The 18,040-nt window shown below is 40.0% G+C and overlaps 1 protein-coding gene across 4 annotated transcripts in view; it reads left to right on the top strand.

Moving 5' to 3' along the window:
- LOC138757023 (DDRGK domain-containing protein 1) overlaps nt 1–18,040 on the top strand; it is a 122,149-nt gene that overhangs the window by 79,346 nt on the left and 24,763 nt on the right. For all 4 annotated transcript variants that reach the window (XM_069923616.1, XM_069923615.1, XM_069923617.1 and 1 more), the window contains exon 4: nt 2,004–2,105. In XM_069923616.1, the coding sequence (XP_069779717.1) occupies nt 2,004–2,105 (102 nt within the window). The remainder of the gene's footprint in view (nt 1–2,003; nt 2,106–18,040) is intronic.

The following is an 18,040-nucleotide window of genomic DNA, read 5'->3' as shown; positions in this document are numbered from 1 at the left end:
CTGGGGATGTCCATGAGTCAGAATATGGTGCTGTACTCCATGTTTCGGTTGTGCCGTTAAGAACTGCGGAGTAATAATGCTGGGGAATTCCTCTAGGATTCTGGTGTATATACTGTCCGAGAGCATCGCCAAGTCACAACGAGGTGCGGTAATGCCACGGGGTGCAAGGCGAGGGACTCAAAAGTCTTCTAATTAACTAGGTGGCGACCTTTGAGATCTACTAGAAGGGAATATACTTGCAAAAAATTAGGAGTGGCTGTGATACATCAGCAGTGGTGAAAAACCAGCTGAACTGTGATGAGCCAAAATTGAGTGGAATTGTCTGTGACCCACAAGGCCATTAGAGGTGGGCCCTTCTTTCCTGAACGTGTGTCTGGGCTGGAGAAGGGAAACACGCTAACCTCTGCACCAGTGTCGATCAAGAACCAATGGCCTAAGTGTTGATCCCAGAGGAAAATGAGATTGTTCTTGTGGCCGGGAGTCGAGGTCACTACTGATGGCTGATGTCAGCGTTTTCTGGATGTGTGCAGGGGGGACAGCAGCGGTGGGTTTCAGCTCCCCATCTGATGGTAACAGCACCACTACTCTCTGTCTGTGTTGTGCCTGGTCGAGTCTGATGCCATACGCTATCTGGAGTTGGCAGGGTTCGTGCCCTTTTCCGAGGCACTGCTACACTCCAACTGAAAGTCTACCATGCTGCTTAGCATGCTACAACTCATCAACATGGGTTGCTAAGGAACAGGGGTCATTAAAGTCTTCGCCTACAAGCAGCAAACGCATGTCTTCTGGCATTTGCTCGAGAAAATTTTGCTTGAAAAGTAGACAGGGCTTGTGACTATCCATGAGCACTTGCATCTCATTCATTAGTTCGGAAGGATTGTGGTCTCCCATGCCATCCATATGGAGAAGTCCTGCTGCGCTATTGCATTGGGAAAGGCCAAAAATACTTATGAGCAGGACTTTGATGGTTTCATAACTGTGGTTGGCTGGAGGCTGGCAAAAGAAATCGACAATACGCCCTGCAGTGCCTTGGTCCAACGATGCAATGACATAGTAGTACTTTGTTGAGTCAGCGGTAATCTGGTGTTGCTGGAACTAGGTCTTGGCCTGTTCGAACCAGATCTGTGGCTGCAAGGTCCAAAGTACTGGAGGTTGGACCATAATGGCGTTTTGCGCATCCATAGTGAGGTCCAGTGAATAAAGCACAACAGAAGTTTACTGTGAGCTGAACCAACAGAACTGTTTAATGGAATCTTCGCAGGAGTTTAAATAATTACAGTTGGTGCGTTATCACAATCACCCAATCTCTGAAGTCAGGCACCTACCAGTGACCTCTCCCCTGCCCCCCATTGACCACTGGGAACTCCTGATCCTGCAGGGGCCCGCAACTATGGACACCATTTTGATAATGGAGTGGCATGGTTCGCCACACTGTATATTTACTCTTGGGGCATATAGTGGGGTCAATTTGGGTAAGATATCATATTGTTAATAGTCAATAATAAATATAGAGTTAAAATTTAACCCTTTTGTATTGTGTCCTTTGTTGTTGCTGGTTTGGGGCATAACAAACTGGGGGCCTATCCAGGATCTGAAGCTGGGACTCACGCACAAAGTGAGAATCATGCCCCTAGATCACCCCTAATCTTGACTCTTCCGGTAATGAGGTGACCAGAGGTAAATGCAATACTCCCAAGTATTCTTGTTTGACAGAACATATTCCTTTATAGAAACAGAGTGATGTTTTGTTTAGAAAACAGTGGATATTTGATAATACATGTGATTTGAAATGTATCACGTAGAAAAATAACTGGAGGATACTTCTAACATATATTTAGGATGTACTATACTAGAAATCTAATTTTAAAGTATGGCTTCCTGAGTTTCTCCAGCACTTTTTGTGCATTGAACTAAAGTCAATTTGATTACACAGTTACACCAGAATGAACTAGAATTTGATTTTGAATGGACCTCACTCTATTTTATGTTATTTTCACCCAAAGGCTGAAGAAGCAGATAGAGAGGAACGCCGAAAATTGCAACTTCAAAGAGATGAAGTCAGGAGAAAAGACGAGGAACAACTGCGTCTTGAAGAGCAGAGGAAGGTAGAGATACCTTTTTACTTTTTTATTTATCTTGGTCAGTTCAGCTAACACTGCCCACTTAACAGAATAGAGAACAAAGCTGACATTGCAAATATACTTGGACAAAGAAAATGCACTCCTGAACACAAGAATCTACAGTGGCTGGAATCTTGAGCAAACTGGAAGAGTTTGAAAGTAATCTCTTTGAAATTTGTCAAAAAATGTGATTATTAAAGGAGCTGTAGGCTGAAACAAAGCAAGATGCTTTCTTAAAGGGGGAAGTTGTGGAATATTCTGTCATTTCTTTTAGAAGCCATTTCAAACACTATTGGCCCAGTATCCTCTGACTCTCATTTGTAGAAGTACTACAGAATATAGAACCTTAGTAACGAAATGAGTTTATAAATAAGGCATTCGATGACTCAAAAAAGTGAACTCTGCCTCTCCATGGACACTTTTTGCCCTTCTCAGTATTATATCAATTTTTTAAACTTTTATTTTTAGTTGAACGATGACAGCAGTTTTCTTACCTTCAGTTAAGTTCGTTGATGGCATGGAATGAACTTTGCAATAGATTTTCAAGTGATCCCAATACATTTTACTTTGCAGAATATTGCTGTACAGATGTCCAGCTGAAATAGTTGAAGTTTCAAGCATGTGAATTTTCAAGAATAGCACTACAATGTCAAAACTATTCATTTTCAGTTGATATTCTTAAGTTTTAATTTATCCTTCAATCTGTGTATTTGCATATACACTGGGCTGAGGGCACTTTTTGCTTAACCATATGCCTGCATACAGATGCTTTTGAAACCAGCTAAGAGTCATCATCCTGCTAAAGCCAGGAATTAAATTAGTGAAGAGGTGACTAGGAATGTGGATGAGGGTAGTGCAGTGGATGTTATCTATATGGACTTCAGTAAGGCCTTCGATAAGGTACCACATGGAAGGTTAGTTAAGAAGGTGCAATCTTTAGGTATAAATTTTGAGATAGTCAAATGGATTGAACATTGGCTGAAAGGGAGAGGCCAGAGAGTGGTAGTGGATAATTGTCTGTCAGGTTGGAGGCCGGTGACCAGTGGTGTGCCTCAAGGATCTGTATTGGGCCCATTGTTGTTCGTTATATACATTAATGATCTAGATGATGGGGTGGTAAATTGGATTAGTAAATATGCAGATGATACTAAGATAGGTGAAATGGTGGATAATGAAGAAGGTTTTCAAGGATTGCAGAGGGATTTGGGCTGCTTAGAAAAGTGGGCTGAAAAATGGCAGATGGAATTTAATGCTGATAAGTGTGAGGTGCTTCATTTTGGTAAGAAGAATCAGAACAGGACATACGTGGTAAATGGGAGAGCATTGATGAATACAGAAGAGCAGAAAGATTTAGGAGTAACGGTACATTGTTCCCTGAAGGTAGAAACTCACGTGAATAGGGTGGTGAAGAAGGCTGTTAGTATGCTGGCCTTTATCAATCATTGCATGGAATATAGGAGTTGGGAGGTGATGTTGAGACTGTATAAGACGTTGGTGCGGCCTAATTTGGAGTTCTGTGTGCAGTTCTGGTCGCCTAATTATAGGAAGGATATAAACAGAGTGGAGAGAGTGCAGAGAAGATTTACCAGAATGTTACTTGGGTTTAAGCATCTAGAGTATAGGGAGAGATTGGACAGATTAGGTCTTTATTCTTTGGAGCGTAGAAGGTTGAGAGGGGATTTGATAGAAGTATTTAAGATTATGAAAGGGATAGACAGAGTGGATGTGCACAGACTATTTCCGTTAAGAGGAGGAAAGATTAAAACAAGAGGACATGAGTTAAGAATTAAGGGGCAGAGGTTTAGAGGTAACATGAGGGGGAACTTCTTTACTCAGAGAGTGGTAGTGGTGTGGAATGAGCTTCCGGGAGAAATAGTGGCGGCGGAGTCAATTGTATTATTTAAGAAAAGGTTGGACAGGTATATGGATGAGTAGAAGATGGAGGGTTATGGGCATTGTGCAGGGAGGTGGGACTAGAGAGGGATGTTTGGTTCGGTGCGGACTAGAAGGGCCCTAATGGCCTGTTTACGTGCTGTGAATTGTTATGTTATGTTATGAATCCCACAGTCATCAAATCTTTCCTTTTTCTACTACATCTAAATTTAATAAAAAGGATCATTCGACATTTGCTGTTTTAGGAGAAGCCTCAGATTTCCCACCAGCTGGTCTATCATTACAGGCCAGCTAACCTGGGACCATATGGCTAATGATGGACTCCAACAGCAATCGCTTTGACTTTGTCTGGTCCAATACTGATGAACCTTGTGTACCCATTTAATGACAGGGAAGCATTTGTGGCCCACTTACCATGTGGCACCTTGCTGGAAAGCAGTGCAAAGATTGGCCTCAAATCAAGGAAATCATCTTGTGATGAAGCTCTGAATGGTCCAACAACAACATCCTGAGCAAATAGGTCAGCACTGACCCAAGGGAGCAAGTTTCTTAAATAGTCTTTTCACATGATATTGGAAATGATCTGGGTGGAAATTCAGAATCAAATTTGCAGGTGACACTAAGCTAGGAGGGGTTGTGTGCAGGAAGCTCCAGTGTGATTTGGATAAATCGAGGAACTGGGCAGATCCGTGGCAAATGCACTACAATGTGCATCAATGTGAGGTGATCCACTTTGGTAATACAAACCGGAGGGCAGATTACTATTTGAATGGCAATAGATTAAGAGATGGGGAAGTGCAGAGAGACCTAGGGGTACTTGAAGGCGAGCATGGAGGTACAGCAGGCGGTTAAAAAGGCAAATGGTATGTTGGCCTTCATATCAAGCGGGTTGGAGTCTAGGAACAAGGATACCTTACTGCACCTGTCCAGGGCCTTGGTGAGACCCCACCAGGATTATTGTGTGCAGTTTTAGTCACCTGATCTAAGGAAGGATGTTCTTGCAATGGAGGGAGTGCAGAGGCGATTCACCAGGCTGATACCTGGAATGGCAGGAATGACTTTGGAGGAAAGATTGCGCAAATTGGGATTGTACTCCCTGGAGTTTAGAAGATTGAGAGGGGATCTCATAGAGACCTATAAAATTCTGGCAGGACTGGACAGAATGGATGCAGATGGAATGTTTCCAATGATGGGAAAATCCAGAACCCGGGGCCATGGTTTGAGGATAACAGGCAAACCATTTAGGACCGAGATGAGGAGGAATTTCTTGACCCAGAGGGTGGTGAATCTGTGGAATTCATTGCCACAGAGGGCAGTGGAGGCAGGTTCATTAAATATATTTAAGAGGGAATTAGATCTATTTCTTCAGTATAAGGGTATTAAAGGTTACGGAGAGAAGGCGGGGACGGGATACTGAACTTTAAGATTAGCTATGATCTCGTTGAACGGCGGAGCAGGCTCGAAGGGTCAAATGACCTACTCCTGCTTCTATCTTCTATGTTTCTAAGTTCTTGGAGCTATAGAACCATGGAAAGTTACAGCACAGAAAAACAGGCCATTCAACCCTTCTGGTCTGTGACCTGCTCTCATTCCATAACCCTTCAGATCTCTCCTATTCATGTATTGATCCAATTTATTTTTAAAACTTAAGATTAAATCTGCTTTCACTACATCAGATGGCAGCTCATTCCACATTCCTACCAATGTCTGAGTGAAAAACTTTTCCCTAATGTTCCCCTTATACCTCTCCCCTTTCAGCTATGTCCTCTCATATTTATCTTCCTCAATCTAAGTGGAAACATCTCAGTCACATCTACTCTGTCTATATCCTCATAATCTTATAAACCTCTATCAAGTCTCCTCTCATTCTTCTTCATTCCAAGGAGTAAAGTCCTAACCTGTTTAATCTTTCCTGGTAACTCAACTCCTGAAGACCCGGCAACGTCTTAGTAAATCTTCTCTTCACTCTTTCAATCTTATTGATATCTTTCTTGCTGCTGGGTGACCAGATCTGCACACAATATTCTAAGTGTGGTTTAATCAATGATTTGAATAACTTCAACATAACATTCCAACTTCTATGCTCAATACTTTGAACATGCCAAAAGCTTTGTTACAACCCTGTCCACATGTGATGCTACCTTTAGGGAATAATGCATATGTACTCCCAGATCGCTCTGCTCCTCAGCATTCCTCAGTGGCCTACCATTTATTGTGCATGTCCTACCCTAATTTGCTCTTCCAAAGTGCAACATCTCACACTTGTCTGCATTAAATTCCAAAGCCATTTACTGGTCCAATTTCCCAGATCCCTCTGCAAGTTTTGAAAATCTTCTTCACAATCCTTGACACCTCCTATCTTTGTGCCATCAGCAAATCAGCAGATCCATTTCACCGTGTTATCATCTAGGTCATTTATATAGATAACAACCAATAATGGTTCAAACACAGATCATGTTGTAACTGTATCACCAGAAGTCAAACGAAGGATCACACCATCAAAGTCTATTTCAAAAAACAGTCTATTGAGGAGCTCAATGGATTGAACAGCACCAGTGGGAGAAAAGGAATTGTGGATATTTCAGGCAGGGATTCTTCCATAAGACATTCATCTAATCACAAACATCAGTGAGGAAGCGCACAGAAGGGAGATAGATCAGTTCATCGAGAGGTGATAACAACCTTGCGATCAACATTATCAAACCAAGAAGATGATTGTGGACTTCAGGAGGGAGTCAGGAGAACATGATCCAGTCCTCATCGAGGGCTCAGTGCTGGAGAGGGTCAAGAACTTCAAATTCTTGGGTGTCAACATCTCCGAGGATCTCCATATGGATACAATCACAAAGAAGCTTCTATAAATATATATATATCAAATTTTCAAAATATATAGATTTAAATAAATAAATAGATAAATAGATCGAATAAACTTTTTCTTACAAAACAAAACAACCCCTTCCCTCCCACCCAGTTCACAATACAAAACTGTACATCATCAGGGCTTACAGTTGGGTTTTAAAAAAGAACGTTTTCATTGGGGAGGTCTCTTATATTTTTATAATAGTAGCACCTTTTAAAAATTATATTTGGGCCCCTATGTAGTCCAAGTATGGTTGCCATATTTTTATAAATGCGTCATATTTGTTCTTTAGATTATATGTGTGCATAGGCATACAACTGTTCATCTCTGACTTCCATTGTGCTATCTGTAGAGGGGAGTCGGATTTCCTAGAAATTGCAGTACATTCCTTAGCCACAGATGATGCTAATTTGACAAATGAAATTTGGAATTTAGTTAGTTTAAAATTTATTTCAATAAAATTGCCCAAAAGAAAAATCTCCAATTGTCTGTGAAGGCCACCCCTGTCATCCTTGTTAGTATTTCAGTAATATTCTGCCAGAAATAATCCTCACCTTCACACATGACCGCATAGCATGCACAATTCTTTTCTATTTCTATTCCACATTTAAATACATCTCCAATATTTCCGATTCTGATTTATGTAATTTCTGTGGTGTGAGGTACAATTGGTGTAGAAAATTATATTATACTAATCCGTATCTTGGCATTTATAATTGACATCAAGCTATCCAAACACCTTTTCATTATTACAACTCCCATCTCTCTCTCTTGATCTTTGTAAACCTGGTTTTGCACTTTTATTTTGGAGAACAAAGTATATGTTAGATATAAATTTAGGTGTATTCTCCAACCAAATCATTCACCTCACTAATTTCAGGTGGGGCCAGGTTTGGTTCCTATCTTTCTCTTTTGATTGATCGTAACTGAAGAAAGCAAAAGAATGTCCCATTAGCTACTCCATACTTATTTTTTAATTGTTCAAAAGACATAAGAGATCGGGGCGGTGGGGGGGGGTTCGTGCCATGTGATGACGTGGGGTTAGTATCGGAATCTCTACTCTCCCCAAAAAAGTTTTAAAAAGAATTTTTTAAAAATAGAAAATTTCAAAAGGACAGTGAAAGAAGCCGTTAGAAGAGTGAAGAAAAGAGCAGAATCCCACCAAAGAAAGAAATTTTTTTTACCACAGTATCGGAACTGGAAAAAGAAAAGGACAAATAGAAAGAAATAAGGCCTCCCTCGAAGAATGAGCCTGGAGCTGTTCAGAAGCTGGTTCTCCGCAGTGAACGCCGGGGAGCTGGAGAGACCTTGAGCGCATTCACCCAAGGTCTCCCCCGGAAGAAGAACATCTACTGCACAGGCGCAAGGAGTCACGCATGCGCAGAGAATAAAAAAACGGAGGCACTTTTAAAAAATACCCAGAAGCTGACAGCTCCAGGAGTGAACCCAGTGAAGAATTAATAAAGGTAGAGGCTGAATCAGACTCTGAATTTGGATTCAGAGAAGTTGGTAATGAAACTTTACTACTGGCTTCGGAGGTTAAAATGTACATGGGCAATTTGCAACAGACCTTGGAAGAATCAATTCAAAGGCCCGGGGAGTTGCGATATTGATCAATAAACATCTACCAATAAAAATGTTAAATGTAGAAAAGGACATGGCAGGAAGGTTTGTTTTGGTAGAATGTCAATCTTCCCAATTATATTTGATAAAGTGACAGAAATGAGGGATGTGACTGGCCAGATGCAGAGTACCTTAAAGCAAGTGGTTAAGAAATTAGAAGTTATGGAAGAAAGAATAAAAGAAAATGAATTTGAAATACAGCAATTAAAAGATCAAGTGAAAAAACTGCAAGCAGAGTCAAAAGTAACGAAGGAACAATTTAGTCAGAAGATGGATACTTTGGAAAACTGCAGTAGAAGAAATAATATTAAAATCGTGGGGCTGAGAGAAGGTGATGAAGGTCAAGATATGAAAAAATTCTTACAAAGTTGGATACCATAAGTATTGGGAATGGAAGAATTTAAAGGAGACATTGAAATCGAGAGAGCACAGAGATCTTCAAGACCAAAACCGCAAGAAGGTCAAAACCCTTGTCCAATATTGGTCAATTTCCTTCGCTCAAGGTGAGAGAGAAAGTCCTGGAACTATCAGTAAAACAAGTGAAGAAAAGACAAGCTTCAATGATTTACAATGAAAGCAAGATTTTTTTTTCTCTACCTGGATATAAATTTTGAATTGTTGAAAAAGAGAAAGGAATTTAATGTAGTTAAAAATGTGTTATGGAAGAAGGGATATGCATTTGTTTTGAGATATCCTGCTGTATTAAAAAATTTCCTTGATGATAAGCATAATTTTATTTCAGATCCCAATGAAGCCAAGATTTTTGCTGAATCTTTGCCTGCTAAAGTGGGAAAAAAGGGGGAAAGAGGTTTATTGATTGGTCTGATGGTTAAGCTAGCAGATTAATATGTTTATTTGACTTTTCTTAAAATTATAAGAGTAGGGAGTTAAGACAAGATCAATTGGTAGTTAAGTAAATGACAAGACATATGTAGAGGCTAGTTAGCACAAGATTCAGGGGAGCAAAAGGAATGTTCGCTGGCTGCACCGAATCATGTGTGCTGTTGTAGGTTTGGCTATGACTCCAATAAATAAGGGAGATAAAAAGAGTACTTTGATAATGTGCACCTTTTTTGGGGATTTTCTATCTTCTCTTGTTTCTTAGCTTTTCGATTTTCTCTACATTATTTTGTATAATACACCCAATAAATTATAATGCCTTTGTTACATTAGAGTGAGATCTGGAAGATGAAGGCTTGATGAAGGGGATTAATTTGATTAAAAATGATTGGGAAGATTAATTTTATGAGTTTTAATGTCAATGGGATACAAAATCTAAAACTTAAAAAAAAGATATTCATGAAAAGGAATATAGATATAGCTTTTTTTTTTGCAAGAAACACATTTACTAGAGATGGAATTGGATAAATTACAAAGAAATTGGGTAGGTAAAGTAGTGGCAGCTTCATTCAATTCAAAGCCCCGGGGAGTTGCGATATTGATCAATAAACATCTACCAATAAAAATGTTAAATGTAGAAAAGGACATGGCAGGAAGGTTTGTTTTGGTAGAATGTCAAATATACTCAGAAAAATGGACCTTGTTGAATTTATATTTTCCAAATGTAGAAGATAATAAATTTATGCAAGATGAAACTGTCAAATGCCAATGGTAAGATTTTGACGGGAGGAGATTTTAATTTGACATTAAATTAGAAAATGGACAGATCAGGAAAATACATAGGAGTTAGTAAAGTGTCTAAAGATGTACAAGAATTAATGGTAGATGTAGGATTGATAGATATTTGGAGAAAAGTGCATATGAATGATAGAGATTATTCAGTTTATTCTTTCCGACATAAGACATATTCACTAGTTGACATGTTTTACTGACAACTCAAGTTCAACAGGTGGCATATCTGGCATGTACTATCTCGGACCATTCTCCTTTATTACTGTCAATAGTATGAGAAAAAAAAAAGGTTAGTGGATATAGGTGGAGATTGAATAACGTATTGTTGAAAAGGAAAGATTTTTGTGATTTTGTAAGTAAACACATTAAGCTTTTCATGAAAAATAATAGACTGGGTAAAAAATAAATTTGTTATATAGGATACTTCAAAGGCATATTTAAAAGGACAAATAACTAGTTATACGGTAAAATTAAGAAAGGATTGTTTAAAAGAAATAGATCAATTAGAAAAAGAAATAACTGATTTAGAGAAAACAATAGAACTTAGTCCAAATGAGGAAAAGAGGAAATTAATGGAAACAAAAAAGGTCAAGCTGAATATGATACAAACATACAGAGTTGAAAGATATTATGCAAACTAAACAAAGGTATTATGAACTGGGAGAAAGAGCTCATAAGGTGTTGGCATGGCAGTTAAAGAAAGAACAGGTATCTCGGACTATAATAGCAATGAAAGACAAAAATGGTCAGATGATTTCAAGTCGAAGGAAATAAATGAAAATTTTAGAGATTTTAGGTGAAACTAAAATTGAATAATATTTGCAACAAATTCAATTACCAAATTTGTGCAAAGAGGAAAAGGAAGAATTTTCTAATTCATTTGCAGAAGATGAAATAAATGATGTTTTGAAAACATTTCAAAACAGTAAAGTGCCAGGAGAAGATGGTTTTCCAGTAGAATTTTATAAAGAATTTAAGGAATTGTTGGTGCCAATTTTTAAAGGGATATTAGATCAAATGAGAAAAGTAAATGAATCTTTTAATATGGCATTGATAACGATAATACCAAAAAAAAGGGAAAGACCTTTTATAAACAGCTTCATTTATACCAATATCTTTGTTAAATGTAGATTATAAAATTGTATCCAAATTGTGGGCCAATTATCTGGTTAAGATACTTCCAAAATTAATCAATATGAACCAGACGGGGTTTATTACAAAAAGAAAGACGGCTGATAATGTAGTGAGATTTTTAAGTTTGACAAATGTAGCTCTAAAAAGAAAAGTTCCAGCAGTAGCAGTTACTTTAGATGCAGAAAAAGTGTTTGATAGATTAGAATGGAACTTTTTATTTAAGGTGTTATATGTTTGGATTTCCTAAAATATTTATAAAATGAATAGAGGCATTGAATAGTGAACCAAAGGCATAAGTAGTAGTAAATGGTCAAACGTCGAGCTTGATTAGATTAGAAATGTCTTCTAGGCAGGGTTGCCCACTTTTACCATTTTTATTCACATTGGCAATAGAACCGTTAGCTGAAATGATTCAAAGAGATGGGGAAATTATTGGTTTTGAGATAGGAGATAAAGTTCATAAAATAAGACATTTTGCAGATGATGTAATAGTTTATTTGACTAAACTAGAGATTTTATTGAATAGGTTAAATGAAAGATTAATAGACTATGGATTAATATCAGGATATAAGGTTAATGTGGATAAAAGTGAAATGATTCCGATGGTTAATGCCAATTATATGCAATATAAAAAGCAAACTTTAAATGGCAAAATGAAGCAGTTAAATATTTGAGGATAATAGTAAGTAAACGATTGAATGATTTTTATAAATTGAATTACTTACCACTTTAAAAAAGATTAGAGGAAGATTTAAAAAGATGGAGGGAATTACCAATAACGTTAATATGGTGTGTGAATTGTATTAAAATGAATATTTTTCCTAGAATTCAATACGTATTTCAAACATTACCGATTCAGGTGCCTGAAATGTTTTTTTAGACAATTAAATAAAAGTATTAGAGAGTTTTTACAGAGAGGAAAATCAGCAAGGCTAAGTATGGAAAAGTAAACATGGAAAAAAAGTTCAAGAAGGTTTGAGAGTACCATATTTTAAAAATTATTATAAAGCAGCTCATTTGGGGTTTTTGGTATTAAAGAGGGGGAAAAAGTACCGAGGGTATATGTGGAGTTAAATAATATAGGTGAAGAAAGTCCAGAGCAAATACTGTATAAATGGAACAATGATATTTTTAAAGGCAGAAAAGAAATACTAATTTTAAAACATCTGTTTCAAATATGGAATGGGATCCATGTAGAAAGAGGAATAAAAAATTATCATTTAACTCATTTGACAAAATAAACTTCTTCCATTTACAATCAATAATTCTTTATTTGACATTTGGTATGAAAAAGGCATACAGAAAATTTGAGATTGTTTTAGAAGTTAAATTTTCATGACATTTGATCAATTAAAGAATAAATATGGGATATCACATAATACAATATTTGTATATGATCAATTAAGATCATATTTGAAGAAGAAAATGGGAACGGACGAGACTCCCAGAGCAGTCAATTTGAACATGTTATAACAGAGACTTTTATGATTTGAAGGTTTTCTCAACTATGTATAATAAGTTACAAGAAACAAAGGAGAGAAAAGATCTGTATAAAACTAAATTGAAATGGGAGCAGGACTTAAATATACACATTCAAGAAGAAATATGGATAAAATTATGTAGAGACAGTGTGATTAATACAATTAATGTTAGATATCAAATGGTTCAATATAATTTTTTACATCAAATGTATCATACACTGTATAAGTTGAATAAATTAAACCCAAATTTTTCTATTCAATGTTTTAGTTGTAAAAAAGAGGTTGATAATATTTTGCATTCAGTATGGTTGTGTGAAAAGATAAAAGATTTTTGGAAAGAATTTTGTGTTGTGCTAGATAAGATATTAAAAGTAAAGGTTAAATTAGATCCAAGAATCTTTTTGTTGGGTAATATATATGATAAAGATATTAAGTTAGGGCTAGACAAATATAAAGGGAGTTATTGGAGTTTAGCAATGGCAGTAGCGAGAAAGTGTGTAGATAAAACATTGAAAATGAAAAGTAATGTAAAAATAGAAGAATGGTTTAATGAAATAAAACATTGTCTCCCATTAGAAGAAATTACTTATGAGAGATAATTATGACAAATTTTGTTGAATATGGGAGCCTTATATGAGATTTATGGATATACATTAATCCAGATCTTCTAATCCAACTCCTTGCTCAAAAATATGGTATTTATGTCAAGAAATATATTACATTATTATAAATGTAATTATAAATATTATTATGAATGTGTTCTTTCTTATTTTTTGTATCTTTTTTTCTATCTTCAGGGGTTAGGGAAGGTGGGAGGCTGGGGGGATTTTTAAAATTATTTAGTATCTATTGTTTTATGATATTGCAAGCTATTTTGAAATGTATGTATGATACTAATAAATAATTTAAAAAAAACTATATCAACATATCTTATTCCTTTGTCATACCATGAATTCAATATTTTGTTATACACATTCATAGGCGTACAGTTTTACATAATCGTGTCCTGCTTTGTTCCCAATATACTAATTTATTTCTTGCCAAATTCTAATCATGTGTATTAATAGGATTACCCATATTTTTTGTTATTGACTTGGCATTCCACTTATAAACAAAGTCCTTCATTGTTTCCTCTTCTATTGAATTGAGTCCAATTCGAATCCACGAAGGGGGAATGTTTCCATTAAAGAAAGATGATAGAAACTTTGCTTGTGCTAATAGATAAAACTTCTTAAAATCTGGAAATCTAAGTTCTCCCAATTTCTACTTTTCCATTGCAATTCTTGATACTTTGTTTTTCCATAGGAATTGTCTTGTATAATTCAGTAATAATTTCAAGAAATTTTTAGTTAGTACCATAGGCAGCGATTGAAAGAGATACTGTAGTCTTGGCATTACCTTCATTTTTATACAATTTACCCTTCCTATTAATGTAATTGGCAGATCTTTCCATTTCTATAAATCTTTTTCTATTTTTTCTAATAGAGTGGTATAATTAAGGTTATATACATTCTGTAAATTATTATCTGTCATTATTCCTAAGTATTTAATTCCATCTAACTTCCATTTAAATATACTATTTTTTTGGCATCTTTCATGATCAAAACTCTGCAATGGCATAATCTCACTTTTATCCAAATGTAGTGGTCTGAGTGACCGCACAAACAAACGGGCCAAATTGCCGCAACACGCGGCCAATCCAAGATGGCGTGACCTTCCCTTCACTGCCGAGAAGTAGCCCATGCCTAGTGCCACGTGAGGGCTAAACAGCCCTTCACTTCCGCATAGTGGCCAGCCAGCCAGAGAGCAACACCGTGTGATGAGGACATTACCTCCAGAAGATGGGGATACGGCATTGAAAGTGGGTGGGCCAACAAATGCGGGGAATTCAAACAAATAAAGCCACTCTGTGTTGTACACTCACCTTGATAGGATGTCTCGTTATTTGGTAGTGCTGCCACAGCAGATGCTACAGTGGTGACCCCAACTGTTCCAATGTTTTGGAAGCAGCATCAATCACAGAAAATGCAGCAACCGGCTGAAGCCACAGTCACAGCACCCGAGACCAACGCGGTGGGCGTACATCTCCCGCCTTTCTTGGCGCCAGCCCTGTAATTGGCTACAACTAGCTGAGTCACAGTTCCACATCAGGGGAATTATTTCAGAGGACATCAAGTTCTGGCATGTTGTCAGCACCCTGGATGCCGCCATAGCTGCCAAAGTAAGCTTCTTCATAGAAAACCCATCGATGGAGTGTAAGTACGAGCAGTTCTGACGTTTTCTCCTAGACACCCTAGAACTCAGCTGGCACAAGCATGCCATTACAATCCTCAATATGCAGGGCCTGAGTGACAGAAACCCATTCAAGCTGATACACAAGATGGTGGCCCTGGCAGACGGGCATACAGACTCTTTCCTGTTTGACGCACTATTCCTCTCAAAACTACTTGGGAATGTTTCGGACATGGATTTCAGCACCTTGCAGCCAAGGAAGCAGACAGGCTTTTCCGCACGCCACAGTAGAGTTCCCTCCACATGCAACCAGTCTATGCAATCGGTGCCGTCACTCCATCCATCTGACCAGAGACACCAGCGGTAGCTGTGACACAGTGGCAACATGAAGGGCGAGCAGAGCAGAACAGCTAGTACTGCTTCTACCATCGCAAATGGGGAAAGAACGCCTGGCAGTGCACCCCTATGCTTGTACCCCGCTGCCAGAACAAACACGGCTACAGGAAATGGGCATGCCAGCTGCTGATTGTGGCCTCGGTGATTGACATACAGAAAGGTCTACTCTACCTCGGAGACCAGAGGACCAAGAGGGATTTCCTTGTAGATGCAGGTGCGGAGGTTAGCCTTATTCTGCCCATGCACTTTGAGACGAAAAACAACACCAAAGGCTTTCCCCTGCAAGCAGCCAACGGGTCCTCCATTCCCAGCTGCAGCACCCTCCTGGTCACCATCCAGGTTGCAGATGCTGTTTTTCAGTGGGATTACACCATCACGGTTGTGGGACAGGCACTCTTGGAGAGGATTTCCTCTGGGCTCACAAATTGCTGGTGGACATGACAAGATGCCGGTTAGTAAACGCTACAACATTCTAGTCTTTCCTCCTCACACTACGGAGATGCTCTTTCCTGCCATTGGGAATCCACGTCCTGGATTAAGATGAATAGGTCTCCCTACTGGCCAAATACCCAGCTCTATTGGCAATGAACCTCCATGACTCCAACCCACCAAATGGTGTGGAGCACCAGATAGAGACTGCCGGCCCCTGATACACACGAGCCCAGCACCTCCCGCCAGACAAGCTCCAACAAGGCATGGCCAAGTTTGCCGCCATGGAGGAGTTAGGGATTGTCTGCCATTCCAACAGCGTCCCTGCTCCACATGGTACAGAAGAGCTCTGGCGGTTGGCATCTGTGCTGTGACTTCTGACATCTAAATGAGGTGATGGTTCCATCCCACGCATCCAGGATTTCGCCACGAGACTACAGGGCTGCAGGGTATTCTCCAAGATGGATCTCATGAAGTGGGTACCACTAAATTCCGGTACACCCAGCGATGTCCAAAAGATGGCCATCATCACACCTTTTGGCCTCTTTAAATTCCTAAGAATGCCTTTCGGACTCAAGAACACGGCCTAGACATTCCAGTGGCTAATGGATGTTGTCGACCTCAACTTCATTTTCATTTACCTAGATGACATCCTCATTGCCAGCACTGACACCAACACCCATAGGATGCACCTCACCCGCCTTTCCAACATATTACAGCAGTTTGAGCTCACAGTGAGCCCGACCAAGTGCCAGTTTGGCCTGCAAACAATAGATTTCCTGGGGCACCACATCACCCAAGAAGCTGCCGCACCACTACCCGACAAGGTGGAGGCCATTCAGAAATTCATGAGGCCAAACACAACCAAAGGGCTATAGGAGTTTCTAGGATGGTCAACTTCAACCACTGTTTCTTCCCATAAGTGGCCACCCTCATGCAGCCTCGTTAAACTTGGCAATAAGATGCCGCAAAGGGTGCCATAGGTCATGGAGGCTTTTTGTGCCTCCAAGGTAGCACTGGCGAAGGCCACAGTACTGGCGCACCCGGATCCCACCTCCCCCCTGGCCCTCACAATGGACGCTTCAGACAGAGCGGTGGCGCAATGCTAGAGCAATGGGTTGACGAACACTGGCAACCCCTCGCACCTGGCAATACGGCACTTCCGCTACATGCTAGAGGGGAGAGGGTTCACTGCCTACACAGACTACGAATCATTGACCTACACGCTCAGCAAGATCTCGGACACGTGTTCGGCAAAACAACAACAACACCCCTCCTAAGCATTGGAATTCACCTCGGACATCTGCCATGTTGTCGGCAAACCATCGTAGTGGCCAACGCGCTATCCCGGCCTACAGGCGCCTCAACCTTGGGAGGCCTCAACATCACCCAGCTTGCCAAGGATCAGAGGGAGGACGCAGACGTCCAGGCATACCGGACGGACATCACCAGCCTGGAGGTCAGAGATTTCTTCCACCAGGCGAACCGGCCCTGCTGTGTGACATCTCCACCGGATCTCCAAGGCTGATGCTACCCGCGATCTGGCGATTGCAGGTTTTCAACCAGATCCACGGCTCACACCCCTCCATAAGGTCCATGGTCCGCCTGCTCTTGGACATGGGCTCCGCCGAGATGTTACCCTGTGGGGTCGAACCTGCTTACAGTGCCAGCACGCCAAGGCACCAGTACACCAAAGTTACCCTACAGATTTCTGAGCCAGCACAAGGCAGGTTCCAACTTGTCCATGTTGACATCGTCGTCGTTCCTCCACTCCACCCCCCCCAACCCGAGTATGCCAGGGCATCTGCTCATGACCATCGACAGATTCACCCGCTGGTCAGAGGCAATACCCATGGCTGCATGTGACACAGAGACGTGTGCCCGGGCTTTCCTCACCACCTAGGTCACATGTTTCAGAGTCCTGACCCACATCATGTCAGACCGAGGGGTGCAGTTCACCTCCTCCTTCTGGACCAACCTGGCAAAATTCTGCGCCAACCAGGTCCACCATACAATGGGCTACCATCCCCCAAGCAAACAGACTGATTGAACGGTTCCAACGCCACCTGAAGGCCACGTTGGCTGACCGAACCGAACTGAATGGATGAGCTCCCCGGGTACTGCTCGGAATCTGCACGGCACCGAAGGAGAATCTACCGGCATCATCCGCGGAGATTGTTTAGGCACATCGCTTACCATCCCAGAGAACATACATTTCGACACCCCCGACCCGCAGACCA

The sequence above is a fragment of the Narcine bancroftii genome, chromosome 3 (assembly GCF_036971445.1).
Source record: "Narcine bancroftii isolate sNarBan1 chromosome 3, sNarBan1.hap1, whole genome shotgun sequence".
NCBI lineage: Eukaryota > Metazoa > Chordata > Chondrichthyes > Torpediniformes > Narcinidae > Narcine > Narcine bancroftii.
Note: the sequence above shows the minus strand (reverse complement) of the source record. Positions and strands in the feature narration are given on the sequence as shown.